This window comes from Notothenia rossii (assembly GCF_949606895.1).
Source record: "Notothenia rossii genome assembly, chromosome: 2".
Lineage (NCBI taxonomy): Eukaryota > Metazoa > Chordata > Actinopteri > Perciformes > Nototheniidae > Notothenia > Notothenia rossii.
The window spans coordinates 3,271,919-3,289,203 of NC_136904.1; the positions used below are offsets into that span (position 1 = coordinate 3,271,919).

The 17,285-nt window shown below is 39.6% G+C and overlaps 1 protein-coding gene across 4 annotated transcripts in view; it reads right to left on the minus strand.

The window, feature by feature from the left end:
• large2 (LARGE xylosyl- and glucuronyltransferase 2) overlaps positions 1 to 17,285 on the minus strand; it is a 108,248-nt gene that overhangs the window by 23,809 nt on the left and 67,154 nt on the right. For all 4 annotated transcript variants that reach the window (XM_079663715.1, XM_079663716.1, XM_079663713.1 and 1 more), the window contains 3 exons: positions 14,385 to 14,668; positions 10,401 to 10,483; positions 7,229 to 7,352 (listed from right to left, as the gene is read on the minus strand). In XM_079663715.1, the coding sequence (XP_079519841.1) occupies positions 7,229 to 7,352; positions 10,401 to 10,483; positions 14,385 to 14,668 (491 nt within the window). The remainder of the gene's footprint in view (positions 1 to 7,228; positions 7,353 to 10,400; positions 10,484 to 14,384; positions 14,669 to 17,285) is intronic.

Here is a 17,285-nt window from a genome sequence, read left to right on the forward strand (position 1 = left end):
GGTGACGTGAAGTCATGTGACCGTGCTGTAGTTCCTTTATAGCCCAACATTAGCCTCCTTTAGCTTCGCGGTGGTGACGTGAAGTCATGTGACCGTGCTGTAGTTCCTTTATAGCCCAACATTAGCCTCCTTTAGCTTAGCGGTGGTGACGTGAAGTCATGTGACCGTGCTGTAGTTCCTTTATAGCCCAACATTAGCCTCCTTTAGCTTAGCGGTGGTGACGTGAAGTCATGTGACCGTGCTGTGTGGTTCCTTTATAGCCCAACACCTTTAGCTTAATAGATAGATTTTAAACTCCTTTTATTTGTTTTCAAAGCCCTAAATGGGTTGGCTCCGGCCTATGTAGCCGAACTCCTCCAGCGCTACACCCCAGGCACAGCCTTAAGGTTGGCTGATCAGCTGCTGCTGATAGTGCCTAAGACCAGGCTCAAAACCCGAGGGCATCGAGCTTTCGCAGCAGCGGGCCCCGGGCTCTGGAATACTTTGCCCCTCCATGTGAGGTCGGCCCAGACCCTGGGGCTTTTTAAATCAACACTTAAAACTCACTTTTTCTCTCTGGCTTTCGTTTAATTATTTATTTATTCATTTATTTTAATATTTATAACATAACATAGGATTTCATAAAGTATTTTTAAAATAGTTTATACATTATTCGAATATAGGAATAGTAGATAGGATTACTTAAAATATAGTACCTTATATTTCATCTTTTTTCCCTTTAGACCCTTGCGGTTTATTCTTAAAAACCCTTACCCTTACCCACCCCCCATTTTCCCTCTGCTGGTCTATGGCCTGGTAGAGGGTAACGGGGTACAGAGTCGCTTAGATAAGCGGGGGAGTGCATCTGACGAAGAGATAGGTTGTTGTGCTCCCTATCTCTGTTTCTTATCCTATATCTATAGAACTGCTCGGGTCTTGATAGATTGAGTAGGGAAGTTCATGAGATCTTTCTAGAGGGTTATCAAGATAACTTTTATCCAATGACCTTTTCCCTCTCTGTCTGTGTCTGTGTATTCTCTTGTTCCGATTAACCCAGCCAAATATTTGTTCTTGTTTTGTGTCTATATCTACGCCGGGATCCGGAGTCGAGGCTGATCCTCTTGCTGTGGTCCTGTGTCCTGGATTAAGTCGTGGACTTCGGGTCATGGCTAAATCTGTCTCTGCAGTCCTGCCTGGGTCTCGTCATGCTGCTTCCCTGAAGGCTCCCACAGGATTGTAGTTGACATCCTCATGGATTCATCTTCTTATTACAGACACATGCATTTCCTAACATTCGGTCTATATGCTGTGAAATGTATTTTCTCTTCGATTTACACACGGCATCTATTGCACGTCTGTCCGTCCTGGGAGAGGGATCCCTCCTCTGTTGCTCTCCCTGAGGTTTCTCCCATGTTCCCCTTTAAACTGTGGGTTTTCTCTGGAAGTTTTTTCCTTGTACGATGTGAGGGTCTAAGGACAGAGGGTCTAAGGACAGAGGGTGTCGTATTGTCATACTGATATTCTGAACAATCTGTGCTGTTGTATTTGCTGTAAAGTGTCTCTACTGTAGGCTATTTTTATTATATGTACAGCACTTTGGCTCGACCAAAAATCGTTTATAAATGTGCTATATAAATAAAACTTGATTTGATTTGATTTGATTTAGCTTAGCGATGGTGACGTGAAGTCATGTGACTGTGCTGTAGTTCCTTTATAGCCCATCATTAGCCACCTTTAGCTTAGCGGAGGTGAAGTGAAGTCATGTGACCGTGCTGTAGTTCCTTTATAGCCCATCATTAGCCACCTTTAGCTTAGCGGTGTTGACGTGAAGTCATGTGACCGTGCTGTAGTTCCTTTATAGCCCATCATTAGCCACCTTTAGCTTAGCGGTGTTGACGTGAAGTCATGTGACCGTGCTGTAGTTCCTTTATAGCCCAACATTAGCGTCCTTTAGCTTAGCGGTGGTGACGTGAAGTCATGTGACCGTGCTGTAGTTCCTTTATAGCCCAACATTAGCCGCCTTTAGCTTAGCGGTGGTGACGTGAAGTCATGTGACCGTGCTGTAGTTCCTTTATAGCCCAACATTAGCCTCCTTTAGCTTAGCGGTGGTGACGTGAAGTCATGTGACCGTGCTGTAGTTCCTTTATAGCCCAACATTAGCCTCCTTTAGCTTAGCGGTGGTGACGTGAAGTCATGTGACCGTGCTGTAGTTCCTTTATAGTAAGGTGACCAGATTTTCCAAATTAAAACAGGGGACATTTTGAGTTTTGCGGTCAAATTCTCATTAACATATCCAATTTTCTTCACTGTTAAAGAAAAAAGGGGGACAATTCTGGTTCAATGTAATTTAAACATTTGAACTGTTGGATACAAACAGGACGATAGCTCATATATGAGACTTCAAAGGTCTTTTATTTTGAAACTGTACATCAGATTGTCCTGATTCTCTCTGAGTGACTAGATGGGGTGTTCTGCTATCACCCTGGAGTGAAATAAGTCTTTGATAATTTGACAGTTTTTTATTTATCCTTGTATAAAAAAAGAAGGACGATCGCCCATACATGAGACTTCAAAAGTATTTTATTTTGAAACTCTAAATCAGAATTAGATGGGGTGTCCTGCTATCACCCTGAAGTGAAATAAGTCTTTGATTGACTTCGAATGACTCTTTGATTATGGACAGTTTCCATTAAATAATAATCAAAATATAGATGGACAATAGATCTAATTTGAGATTTTAAACTGCATACATTTTAAATTGTGCTTCAGAAAGTAATGCTATTTTAGGAGTGTTGTGAGATGGTTTCAACATCAATTGAAATTAGTCACCCAGTGGAAATGTTAGATATGTCTTCATAACTGTATACTTACATTTTACATTCACTCAGTTATAATGTGGTAGTTATACGTAGTTTGTTTTAAATTATTATTGATCACATTATATAGTAAATATTTCTTAATTTAAGCTCCAGTATATATGAATATGTTTGGTGTGTTTTTTAGGTATATTTCTTATTGACCGAGTAAACGCTTTTATTTTGAAGGCAGTTTTTACAGGCCTCTACCGTAAAGCATAGGATATTCGCGCACCGCAATACAACGTGCGGGCTGGCTTGACTGTGTTTTCCGAAGTGGGGGCTGGCTTGATCACAGTCTGTAGTGTTTACCCAGTGTTTCCTGACATGAAACGTTTTATTTCACCTTGCTATGTGTTTTTAACGTATATTAAAAAACGGGGACATTTCCGGGGACAGTTTCAACCGGGGACAGGCCAATACAAACGGGGACTGTCCCCGGAAAACGGGGACGTCTGGTCACCCTACTTTATAGGCCAACATTAGCCTCCTTTAGCTTAGCGGTGGTGACGTGAAGTCATGTGACCGTGATGTAGTTCCTTTATAGCCCAACATTAGCCTCCTTTAGCTTAGCGGTGGTGACGTGAAAGGGTAAGTTCTAATAATATTACACTAGATAGTAAACTAGAATGCTTTTCAGCCATAAACCTTGAACAATTAAATTCAATGATTCTCTCTTCTAAACCATCAACGTGTATCTTAGACCCGATTCCAACTAAGCTGTTAAAAGAAGTTTTTCCATTAATTAGCACTTCTTTATTAAATATTATGAATATGTCTTTATTATCAGGCTATGTTCCAAAATCATTCAAAGTAGCAGTGATAAAACCGCTTCTTAAAAAGCACAACCTCGATCCAGAGGTTTTAGCCAACTATAGACCTATTTCTAATCTTCCGTTCCTCTCAAAAATTCTTGAGAAAGCAGTCGCAAAACAGCTGTGTGATTACTTAAGAAACTATGATTTATTTGAAGATTTTCAGTCTGGCTTTAGAACACAACATAGCACAGAGACAGCTCTGGTTAAAGTCACAAATGACATTCTAATAGCCTCTGACAAGGGACTTGTCTCTATTCTTGTCTTACTCGATCTTAGTGCTGCATTTGATACTATCGACCATGATATCCTATTGCAAAGACTAGAGCACTTAGTTGGCATACAGGGAACTGCTTTAGGCTGGTTTAGGTCTTATCTATCTGAACGCTCTCAGTTTGTACGTGTCAACGATGAATCTTCCATGCAAACCAAAGTTAGCCATGGAGTGCCACAGGGCTCAGTGCTTGGACCTATTTTGTTCACCCTATATATGCTTCCATTAGGCAATATTATAAGGAATCATTCTGTAAACTTTCATTGTTATGCGGATGATACTCAACTATATTTATCAATCAAGCCTGATGAAATTAATCATCTAAATAAAATTCAAGACTGCCTCAAGGACTTAAAAACGTGGATGACCTTAAATTTTTTGATGTTAAACACGACCAAAACTGAAGTTATTGTACTTGGCCCGAAGAATCTACGAAACAAATTATCTAAAGATATATTAACTATGGATGGCATTAATTTGGCCTCCAGTGAGACTGTAAGGAATCTTGGTGTTATATTTGATCAGGATTTATCCTTTAACGCCCACATAAAATCAATTTCAAGGACCGCCTACTTCCATCTACGTAACATTGCAAAAATCAGGCATATCTTGCCTCAAAACGATGCAGAGAAACTAGTCCATGCATTTGTTACTTCAAGGCTGGATTATTGTAACTCCTTATTATCAGGGTGTACCAAGAAGTCAGTCAAGTCGCTTCAGCTGATTCAAAATGCTGCAGCTCGTGTACTAACCAGAGTTAGGAAAAGGGACCACATTACTCCTGTTCTGGCTGCCTTACACTGGCTCCCTATAGAACACAGGATAGAATTTAAAATTCTTCTTCTCGCCTACAAAGCCCTTAATGGGCAGGCGCCATCTTACCTTAAAGAACTCATTATACCCTATTGTCCTACTAGGGCATTGCGTTCCAAGAATGCAGGGTTGTTGGTTGTTCCTAGAGTCTCTAAAAGTACAATGGGAGCCAGAGCCTTTTCTTATCAAGCTCCACTTTTGTGGAATCAGCTTCCAGTTTGTGTTCGGACGGCAGACACCCTATCCGTTTTTAAGAGTGCGCTTAAGACTTTCCTTTTTGATAAAGCTTATAGTTAGGGCTGATTAGATTCAGCCCCTAGTTTTGCTGATATAGGCTTAGTTTGTCGGGGGACATCTTACTTCTTCCTTCTCTCTGTCTATACCTGTGTACTCTCATGTTCCGATTAACCCAGCTTCCCCAAATGTCTTTCTTTTTGGTGTCTATATACGCCGGGATCCGGAGTCATGGATGATCCTGCGGTCCTGTGTCATGGATTGCGAGTCCTGGATCTTGAGACGTGGCTGCGGTCCTGGATCATAAGTCCTGGATGGATATCCTCGTGGATTCATCTTCTTATTATACACACATGCATTTCAAAACATTTGGACTACCTATGTTGCAAATGTATTATCTTTTCAATTTACACACGGCATCTATTGCACGTCTGTCCGTCCTGGGAGAGGGATCCCTCCTCTGTTGCTCTCCCTGAGGTTTCTCCCATTTTTCCCTTTAAACTGTGGGGTTTTCTCTGGAAGTTTTTCCTTGTACGATGTGAGGGTCTAAGGACAGAGGGTGTCGTATTGTCATACTGATATTCTGTACAAACTGTGAAGTCCACTGAGACAAATGTAACATTTGTGATATTGGGCTATATAAATAAACATTGATTGATTGATTGATTGGTGAAGTCATGTGACCGTGCTGTAGTTCCTTTATAGCCCAACATTAGCCTCCTTTAGCTTAGCGGTGGTGACGTGAAGTCATGTGACCGTGCTGTAGTTCCTTTATAGCCCAACATTAGCCTCCTTTAGCGTAGCGGTGGTGACGTGAAGTCATGTGACCGTGATGTAGTTCCTTTATAGCCCAACATTAGCCTCCTTTAGCTTAGCGGTGGTGACGTGAAGTCATGTGACCGTGCTGTAGTTCCTTTATAGCCCAACATTAGCCTCCTTTAGCTTAGCGGTGGTGACGTGAAGTCATGTGACCGTGCTGTAGTTCCTTTATAGCCCAACATTAGCCTCCTTTAGCGTAGCGGTGGTGACGTGAAGTCATGTGACCGTGCTGTAGTTCCTTTATAGCCCAACATTAGCCTCCTTTAGCTTAGCGGTGGTGACGTGAAGTCATGTGACCGTGCTGTAGTTCCTTTATAGCCCAACATTAGCCTCCTTTAGCGTAGCGGTGGTGACGTGAAGTCATGTGACCGTGCTGTAGTTCCTTTATAGCCCAACATTAGCCTCCTTTAGCTTAGCGGTGTTGACGTGAAGTCATGTGACCGTGCTGTAGTTCCTTTATAGCCCAACATTAGTTGCATTTATCTTAGTGGTGTTGGAAATATGAATTTCCCGCATTCAGTCGGTGTAAATGGAGATTAAACTGAGGATTGATCCTCCTCACCTCCTGTAGCAGCAGCTAAATCACTCCTCTGATCTGATAATGTAACGTGGAGCTGTGATCTCCTGTTTCAGATTGAGCGATGCGTCTTTACGCTGCATTGATATTTGTTTCTCTTTGATGAAGCAGCTCTGAGGTTAATCTCTTCTGTCAGATTTAGAAATACTTTTAACTCCTCACTGCTGCTTCTGGAGGTTTGATATATGACACATCGGATTTGCCTTTCACTGATCTTGCCCTTTTACCTTTGCTAAATGTTTTCCCCATTAGCATTGGCTGTTCTTCCTGGGGTCAACTTAAACCAATAACCGATCAATTAATTCCTTTGTAATTAATAACACAAATTAATAATAAAGACGAACAAATGTTCTTGTCTGTAATAACCTTAAATTGTATATTTAACTATCCAGTGCATACAGTCATTCAATTCAAAGGAAGTAGGGCAATGCATTTCTCTGTGAAGGGAGACTTTACCCTTGTTTACATTTTGTTTGTTTCATCATAGTTTTAAGTGTAAATAGACACAGTTCATTATCCTGTGTCAAATTTGTTTTTGGTGAACCGTCTTTCTAACTTGTTTGATTTGAAGAGGCATGAGGCAGGAGGCTGTGGCTCAGTGGACTAGTGCGCTGAACTTTGAATCAGGAGATAGCAAGTTTGAGTCCCACTGCAGTCAGCATGTCGTGTTGTCCCTGGGCACTTCACCCCAAATTGCTCCTAACAAGTGACATGTAATGTAATGTAAATTGCCAATGGTGTCTTTGGAGAACGAGTCACTTTTAGTCCTATCAAATTCACTGGTGTGTGTGTGTGTGTGTGTGTGTGTGTGTGTGTGTGTGTGTGTGTGTGTGCGTGAATGCGTGCATGCGTGCGTGCGTACCTTGAGTTCGTCTGCATCGTAGAAGCTGACCTGCACCGAGGGAACCATCCAGGACTGGAACAGCGAGCTGAGGATCTGATGTGCCACCGTGTCGGTGATGAAGTGGAAATGGAGAGGGTTTCTCCTGAGGAACAGAAAGAAAAACACACCACGAGGTCAAGAGGTGATAATGTTGTACTGACAGAGCTTCTTCTTATTTACATAGCAGTTTGTTGTTTCTGTACCTATATGCAGTTTTCATCCTCATATCAGCAGCACATTGAAATATTTAAAAGCTTGCATTAAAAGGAATAAAAAGTAGAGTTTATTAAGTTAAAATCAAGAGAAGAAGGGAAAATAATGTTGGAAATGTATCAACATATAAATCCGGAGTGTTTCCTGAAGAGTGAGTTTTTATTTATTTTAGAAATAGGACAGCTGTCTCTTCAGTGTTAAAAACTAAATAACGAAATATTAGTAGATCCTTTCTTATAGCGTTGAGAACGGTTTACTTTCATTACTAATTAAACCACATGACTTTGTTTATGATAAAATGACATTAATCAGTAAAGCATGTCATCTAATACAATTAATTGCTTTCAGTTTGATTTGATTGCCTCACCGAAATATTTTCATACATTTACTGGGAATTTACTTTCCCTTATTCTTCTGAAATACAGACAGTCCATCATTTGACATTTTTTAAATATGGGATTTGGACCTTTTATTGACAGAAATAAGGTGATAGAGAGGTAAGATATGACAGTGCTATATTAATGTGAACATACAAAACAACAGAGTAATCTTGTATCTAAAGTCCATGGCGTGAATCGAACTCGGGTCTTCGAGGTTAAATGACGTGCTGTAACCACTCTGCTCCCATTGAAAGTATTTTTTTCCGGATTGAAAGGCAATTATGCTGCCCAGAGTTTTACTTCTTTCAGGTTCTGCAAAACCGATTTATTTTTATTGAAAGGTCATCTTTTTATTTTCAGGATATTTCTATATTTCTCTTTCTCTGGTCCGCTACCATTTAGGCAATTCCAAGGCCAGTATAAATAAAGGCCTTTTGAGCTTTAAAGAGAGAGAGAGAAAGAAAGAAAAATAATTGAAAAGTACTTTATAGATTCAGGGACGGGGGAACTAAAGTTTAGCATTAAAATGTTTTTGGTCTGCGGGTCCGGAAATATTTTATAATCCTGGTCAAATGAGAGATATTAGAGTCACATATCTTTTTTATTGTGGAGCCTAAAATCCATTGATAGCAAAGTTAGGAAGAATGACATCAACATCTTATAAGGATTATAATATAAACCTTTTTTTTATTCCATTCTAAACCCGAGTTACTTAGGGGGAAATGAATTAATGTTTTCCTTTGCATTTTAGGAAATGATATATAATGAAAAAGAAATACATGAAATAACTAGCTTGCTATCCACAAATAAGGAAAAAGAAAACGAAACAATAACAAAATGGTTTCTTTTTGAAAGTACATTTTAGGTTCAAAATGGTCAGACTTTGACCAGACTTTTTACAGTAAAGTAACAGTCCAGTAAAGTCTGTAATTCTAAAATATCGACTACTATCAAAAGCAGCTAGCAGAAAAAGCAGATAGCAAAGATATTAGCTACTGGAAATACCGGCTAACATAGATACCGGCGAACAGAAATAACGGCTAACAGAAATACCGGCTATCAGAAATAGCAGTTAACAGAAATATTAGCAAATGGAAATAACGGCTGACAGAAATACTGGCAAACAGAAATACTTGCTAATGGAAACAACGGCTAACAGAAATACCAGCTAACAGAGAAATAGTGGCTAACAGAAATACTGGTTAACAGAATTACTGGCCAACAGAAATACTAGCTAATGTAAACAACGACTAACAGATATAGCAGCTAACGGAAACAATGACTAACAGAAATAGTGTCTAATGGAAATAACGGCTAACAGATATAGCAGCTAACGGAAACAATGACTAACAGAAATAGTGTCTAATGGAAATAACGACTAACAGATATAGCAGCTAACGGAAACAATGACTAACAGAAATAGTGTCTAATGGAAATAACGACTAACAGATATAGCAGCTAACGGAAACAATGACTAACAGAAATAGTGTATGGAAATAGCAGCTAACAGAAATACTAGCTAACATAAATAGCAGCTAACGGAAACAACGACTAACAGAAATAATGTCTAATGGAAATACCGGCTAACAGAAATAGCAGCTAACGGAAACAACGACTAACAGAAATAGCAGCTAACGGAGATACCGGCTAACATGAATACCAGCTAATGGATTGAATTAGTGATGGCAAAATGAAGCTTTGAATGAAGCGTCGAACCACTTGGATAATTCTGTCGGAAATAGGTTCATTTCTCGAAGCTTCAGTTACAGCGACCTCTCCTGGCGAAGTGCAAGGCTGCAGTGGGTTTAACGCATCTTTGCCTTGAAAAATATTCGATGCACACTAAGACTGAATATCATGTTCTATTTGCAATTAAAGATTGATAATTGTGTGTATTGGGTTATTGAGAAGAGACTAGAGAGTGCTGGACATGTTTTTGGGCGGAGAGGGCCTTTTATCAGTCATTAAAGTATTAAAGTTGAAAAGCAATGATTAAAAGTGTATCTACTCCGGGCATTGAACCGGCTCTATCCACTGGGCTATCTATTCCTTAAACTATTGAAGTGTTTTTATATTAGTCATTGTCTTTTTGCTCACAACTTCTCCACATTTCGAAGTGTTTCACGAGCCGGAACAACCTATCTTTCTTCCTGGCTTGCTCTATAATGATCCAATTCAAATGCAATATCAACAACAACTCAACAGCAACAACGGAAACTACGACAACAACCCACACATTGCGCATTGTTTAGAGCGGTTATAAAGTGTTCAAATTTGAACCTGTTTCAACCTGTCACCTGTCAGAATCGAGACGAGGCAGTGCATTGAATCGCGTGATTGGACCGCGAACCAGTGAGTTGATTCATTCAGGAGATGAAGCAGTTGCTGGTTCGGACGTCACATGTCTCGTGATTTGAAGCAAGCTTTGAAGCACTGCTTCTATGGAATAGGAAGTCCAGAGTTGAAGCTCCGTTCGAAGCTTCAGTGTCAAACTGCCATCACTAGTTTGAATGGGTAATGGACACAATGTCTTTAAAGTGTCTGTGTTTGTGACTCACCTGTGAAAGAGGACGGACTTCACCAGCGTGACCACGTCTCTGCTAGCGTTGTGACCGGCACAAACGCACGCTACATGGATCAGCTGCGGAAACAGAGGATGAAAAAGGAGAATCTGAGTTAAACAAGAGCGTTTTTCACTTCATCCGTCTCGACTTTTACCCTCTGGGTGTTAAAGCTTTCAGCACATGTTCACAGCATCCTTCCCTCATCATTATTTCTGGCAGATCCAAATGTCAACAACCAATCTTATCACCTAAAGTTGTGAAAGTCGACCCTGTGAATCTAAAATAACACCTTTTACTTTGGGAGCCAACAACGTGGTGTGAAATCCCAAATGGATGACTTTAGAAACCCTGAATTAAAGTAACGTGTAGTCTTGTATTTGTTTTTTGTTTAAGGTACAAAGACATAGTTTTTATTGGTGTTTAAGGCAGGACAGAGGTGGTGACATATCATATTAAATAATAGAACAAAATAGTAAGAGATAAAACCATTTTATTAGAAATTAAATTGAAATGCTATCCTTCACTTTGTACATTATTTAACAGATTTAAATGTCAACAACTTTTCCTAACACCTAAAGTTGAGAGTTGTTGCTTCTGTGAATTAAAAGGAACACTGTAGCTCCACTTTCAGAGCCGTTAACTTCCCATTACCCAGGACGCTCTCTCCTCTCTGATGTCAAATTTAATATTTAGCCTCTCAGATATGGAGGATTTCACGTTACTTGCAATTCAGCGGCAGAAAAGTCTTTGAAAAGTTGTAGCTCAAAGAATGCACACAGACTTCAAAGAGCGAGCGGGTTCCCTCGGATTTTACTCAACCGGCTTCATACATTATAGTTTCTATGACCTGCTGGGAAACCCTGAGCTTCTTAAAACATATATAAAACATAATAAAGGGATATATGAACTGACAGCAGTGCTTAAGGCAACTGTCAGGTCTGTCTCACAATTAAGGAAGGGGTCGACAATTACAACTAAAGGCAATGGATGGAGTGAAACGATAATACTGTAAACATTTAGCATTCAAATTGAGATTGTAAATAAGGAGCCATACAAAGTCAGACAACAATTCAAATATGATGCAAACCTGTAAACTATGCCACGTGTATTTCCTTATTTCATTCTCCCCTTTTCACACATGGGATATTTCCAGCAGATCTGGGAGTCTTTTTGAGGGAGTCATTGTGTTTCTAATATAGACATCTGGGTCTGAATTAAGATTTGGGGACTTTAAATTACCCCAAAATGCCAATGGTGGGTTTTTTTGAAACCATGATTATTATGTTTGTTGTATCAGTACTCAGCAGAGGTGGGAAGTAGTGGAGTACAAATACTTTGTTACTGTACTTAAGTACATTTTTCTGGTATCAGTACTTTACTCCACTACTTATTTTTCTGACGACTTTTTACTTTTACTTCCCACATTTTGAACTCAAATACCTGTACTTTCTACTTCTCTCATTTTGAACACAAATACCTGTACTTTCTACTTCTCTCATTTTGAACTCAAATACCTGTACTTTCTACTTCTTACATGTTGAACTCAAATACCTGTACTTTCTACTTCTCTCATTTTGAACTCAAATACCTGTACTTTCTACTTCTTACATGTTGAACACAAATATATGTACTTTCTACTTCTTACATGTTGAACACAAATACCTGTACTTTCTACTTCTTACATGTTGAACACAAATACCTGTACTTTCTACTTCTTACATGTTGAACACAAATACCTGTACTTTCTACGTCTTACATGTTGAACTCAAATACCTGTACTTTCTACTTCTCACATGTTGAACTCAAATACCTGTACTTTCTACTTCTCACATGTTGAACTCAAATAACTGTACTTTCTACTTCTTACATGTTGAACTCAAATACCTGTACTTTCTACTTCTCACATGTTGAACTCAAATACCTGTACTTTCTACTTCTCACATGTTGAACTCAAATAACTGTACTTTCTACTTCTTACATGTTGAACACAAATACCTGTACTTTCTACTTCTCACATGTTGAACTCAAATAACTGTACTTTCTACTTCTTACATGTTGAACACAAATACATGTACTTTCTACTTCTTACATGTTGAACACAAATACCTGTACTTTCTACTTCTTACATGTTGAACACAAATACCTGTACTTTCTACTTCTTACATGTTGAACACAAATACCTGTACTTTCTACTTTTCACATGTTGAACTCAAATACCTGTACTTTCTACTTCTTACATGTTGAACACAAATACCTTTACTTTCTACTTCTTACATGTTAAACTCAAATACCTGTACTTTCTACTTCTTACATGTTGAATACAAATACCTGTACTTTCTACTTCTTACATGTTGAACACAAATATATGTACTTTCTACTTCTTACATGTTGAACACAAATACCTGTACTTTCTACTTCTCTCATTTTGAACTCAAATACCTGTACTTTCTACTTCTTACATGTTGAACTCAAATACCTGTACTTTCTACTTCTCTCATTTTGAACTCAAATACCTGTACTTTCTACTTCTTACATGTTGAACACAAATACATGTACTTTCTACTTCTTACATGTTGAACACAAATACCTGTACTTTCTACTTCTTACATGTTGAACACAAATACCTGTACTTTCTACTTCTTACATGTTGAACTCAAATACCTGTACTTTCTACGTCTTACATGTTGAACTCAAATACCTGTACTTTCTACTTCTCACATGTTGAACTCAAATAACTGTACTTTCTACTTCTTACATGTTGAACTCAAATAACTGTACTTTCTACTTCTTACATGTTGAACACAAATACCTGTACTTTCTACTTCTTACATGTTGAACTCAAATAACTGTACTTTCTACTTCTTACATGTTGAACACAAATACCTGTACTTTCTACTTCTCACATGTTGAACTCAAATAACTGTACTTTCTACTTCTTACATGTTGAACACAAATACATGTACTTTCTACTTCTTACATGTTGAACACAAATACCTGTACTTTCTACTTCTTACATGTTGAACACAAATACCTGTACTTTCTACTTCTTACATGTTGAACACAAATACCTGTACTTTCTACTTTTCACATGTTGAACTCAAATACCTGTACTTTCTACTTCTTACATGTTGAACACAAATACCTTTACTTTCTACTTCTTACATGTTAAACTCAAATACCTGTACTTTCTACTTCTTACATGTTGAATACAAATACCTGTACTTTCTACTTCTCACATGTTGAACACAAATACCTGTACTTTCTACTTCTTACATGTTGAACACAAATACCTGTACTTTCTACTTCTTACATGTTGAACTCTAATACCTGTACTTTCTACTTCTTACATGTTGAACACAAATACCAGTACTTTCTACTTCTTACATGTTGAACTCTAATACCTGTACTTTCTACTTCTCACATGTTGAACACAAATACATGTACTTTCTACTTCTTACATGTTGAACTCTAATACCTGTACTTTCTACTTCTTACATGTTGAACACCAATACATGTACTTTCTACTTCTTACATGTTGAACACAAATACATGTACTTTCTACTTCTTACATTTTGAACACAAATACCTGTACTTTCTACTTCTTACATGTTGAACACAAATACCTGTACTTTCTACTTCTTACATGTTGAACACTAATACCTGTACTTTCTACTTCTTACATGTTGAACACTAATACCTGTACTTTCTACTTCTCACATGTTGAACACAAATACCTGTACTTTCTACTTCTTACATGTTGAACACAAATACCTGTACTTTCTACTTCTTACGTTTTCTTACTTTAGTTTTAATGTGTGTTTGGTGGCGTGCTCATTATTATTTAGACTCATTGCGTGCCCATACTTCTTTACTTTTACTTGAGTAAAGAAGTTTAGTCAGTACTTCTACTTTTACCAGAGTATTTATAAACACGAGTATCTGTACTTCTACTTGAGTAAAGGATGTGTGTTTCCTGACCTCACACTTCTGGACGGGGGGTGATCGAGGACACTCGGTGTTGTTCTTCTCCTCCGCCGTGTTGTCTCCGTCCTCCGGCCCTGTGTCCGCCGACGCAGCCCACTGCTGGTTGCCGTAGTTACCGTCTGGCGGCTGGGCAGCGGTGCCCTGTGATTGCCTGAGCTGCAGCCGGATCTTACGGTTCTCCTCCTCCACTTCTCGGACCCTCGACTCCAGGACGGACCGCTCCAAAACCTGAGCAGGGGTGTCGGCTAGACAGGGAGCGAGGAGGAGGGAGCGGCCATCTTGAGAGGGGACAAAGAGACGAGTTAGTCATGTATCATCGTAAGTTGGATTTCATTGGACTTCATTTGTTACCTTTTTAAAGAACATTTTAACAATCCAGAATGTTGTACATTGTTTATAATGGTTATAGTGATTGATATACTATTTTTCATTTTTTTCATTTTCATTTTATGTTTAATTGTTAACTATTTTCCACTTTTAGGTATCTGTATTTTAATGCTGAGCACACTGGTCCTGTAACAAGAAGATTTCTGAATGTGAGATTAATAAAGTATCCATCCATCCATACATCGATCCATCCATCCCTTCATCCATCCATATATCCATCCATCACTCCATCCATCCATCCATCCCATCATCCATCCATATATCCATCCATCACTCCATCCATCCATCCATCCCTTCATCGATCCATCGATCCATCCATCCATCCAACCATCCCTTTATCCATCCATCTATCCATCCATCCATCCCTTCATCCATCCATCCATCCCTTCATCCATCCATATATCCATCCATCCATCCATATATCCATCCATCCATCCATCCATCCATCCATCCATCCCTTCATCCATCCATATATCCATCCATCCATCAATCCATCCATCCCTTCATCCATCCATCCATCCATCCATCCATCCCTTCATCCATCCATATATCCATCCATCCATCCATATATCCATCCATCCATCCCTTCATCCATCCATCCATCCATCCATCCATCCCTTCATCCATCCATATATCCATCCCTTCATCCATCCATATATCCATCAATCCATCCATCCATCCATTCCTTCATCCATCCATCAATCCATCCCCTCATCCATCCGAATATCCATCCATCCCTTCATCCATCCATATATCTATCCATCCATCCCTTCATCCATCCATCTATCCATCCATCCATCCATCCCTTCATCCATCCATCCATCTCTTCATCCATCCATATACCCATCCATCCATCAATCCATCCATCCCTTCATCCATCCATATATCCATCCATCCATCCATCTATCCATCCATCCCTTCATCCATCCATCTATCCATCCATCCATCCATCCCTTCATCCATCCATCCATCCCTTCATCCATCCATATATCCATCCATCCATCCATATACCCATCCATCCATCAATCCATCCATCCCTTCATCCACCCATCCATCCATCCCTTCATCCATCCATACATCCATCCATCCATCCATCCATATATCCATCCATCCATCAATCCATCCATCCATCCCTTCATCCATCCATATATCCATCCATCCATCCATCCATCCATCCATCCATCTATCCATCCATCCATCCCTTCATCCATCCATCCATCCATCCCTTCATCCATCCATATATCCATCCCTTCATCCATCCATCCATCCCTTCATCCATCCATATATCCATCCATCCATCCATCCATCCCTTCATCGATCCATATATCCATCCATCCATCCATCTATCCATCCATCCCTTCATCCATCCATCCATCCCTTCATCCATCCATATATCCATCCATCCATCCATATACCCATCCATCCATCAATCCATCCATCCCTTCATCCATCCATCCATCCATCCCTTCATCCATCCATACATCCATCCATCCATCCATATATCCATCCATCCATCAATCCATCCATCCATCCCTTCATCCATCCATATATCCATCCATCCATCGATCCATCCATCTATCCTTCCATCCATCCCTTCATCCATCCATCCATCCATCCCTTCATCCATCCCTTCATCCATCCATATATCCATCCATCCATCAATCCATCCATCCCTCCATCCATCCATCCATCCATCCCTTCATCCATCCATCCCTTCATCATCCATATATCCATCCATCCATATATCCATCCATCCATCCATCCATCAATCCATCCATCCATCCATCCATCCATCCCTTCATCCATCCATATATCCATCCATCCCTTCATCCATCCATATATCCATCCATCCATCAATCCATCCATCCCTCCATCCATCCATCCATCCATCCATCCCTTCATCCATCCATCCCTTCATCATCCATATATCCATCCATCCATATATCCATCCATCCATCCATCCATCAATCCATCCATCCATCCATCCACCCCTTCATCCATCCATATATCCATCCATCCATATATCCATCCATCCATCCATCCATCCATCCATCCATCCCTTCATCCATCCATATATCCATCCATCCCTTCATCCATCCATATATCCATCCATCCATCAATCCATCCCTTCATCCATCCATCCATCCATCCACCCCTTCATCCATCCATATATCCATCCATCCATCAATCCATCCCTTCATCCATCCATCCATCCATCCATCCCTTCATCCATCCATCCATCCCTTCATCCATCCATATATCCATCCATCCATCCGTCCCTTCATCCATCCATATATCCATCCATCCCTTCATCCATCCATCCATCCATCCATCCATCCATCCATCCATCCAGTGGTTCAATTGATCATGAAAGTACAAACGATTCATTCAACCCTTTGAAACAATATTGTCAAAACTGTATCAACCATTGACTCACTCTGATGACGGATCAGCTTTCTTCAACCCTCATGGACAACATCGTCCTTCACAATAAAACGTGCTCTCCTT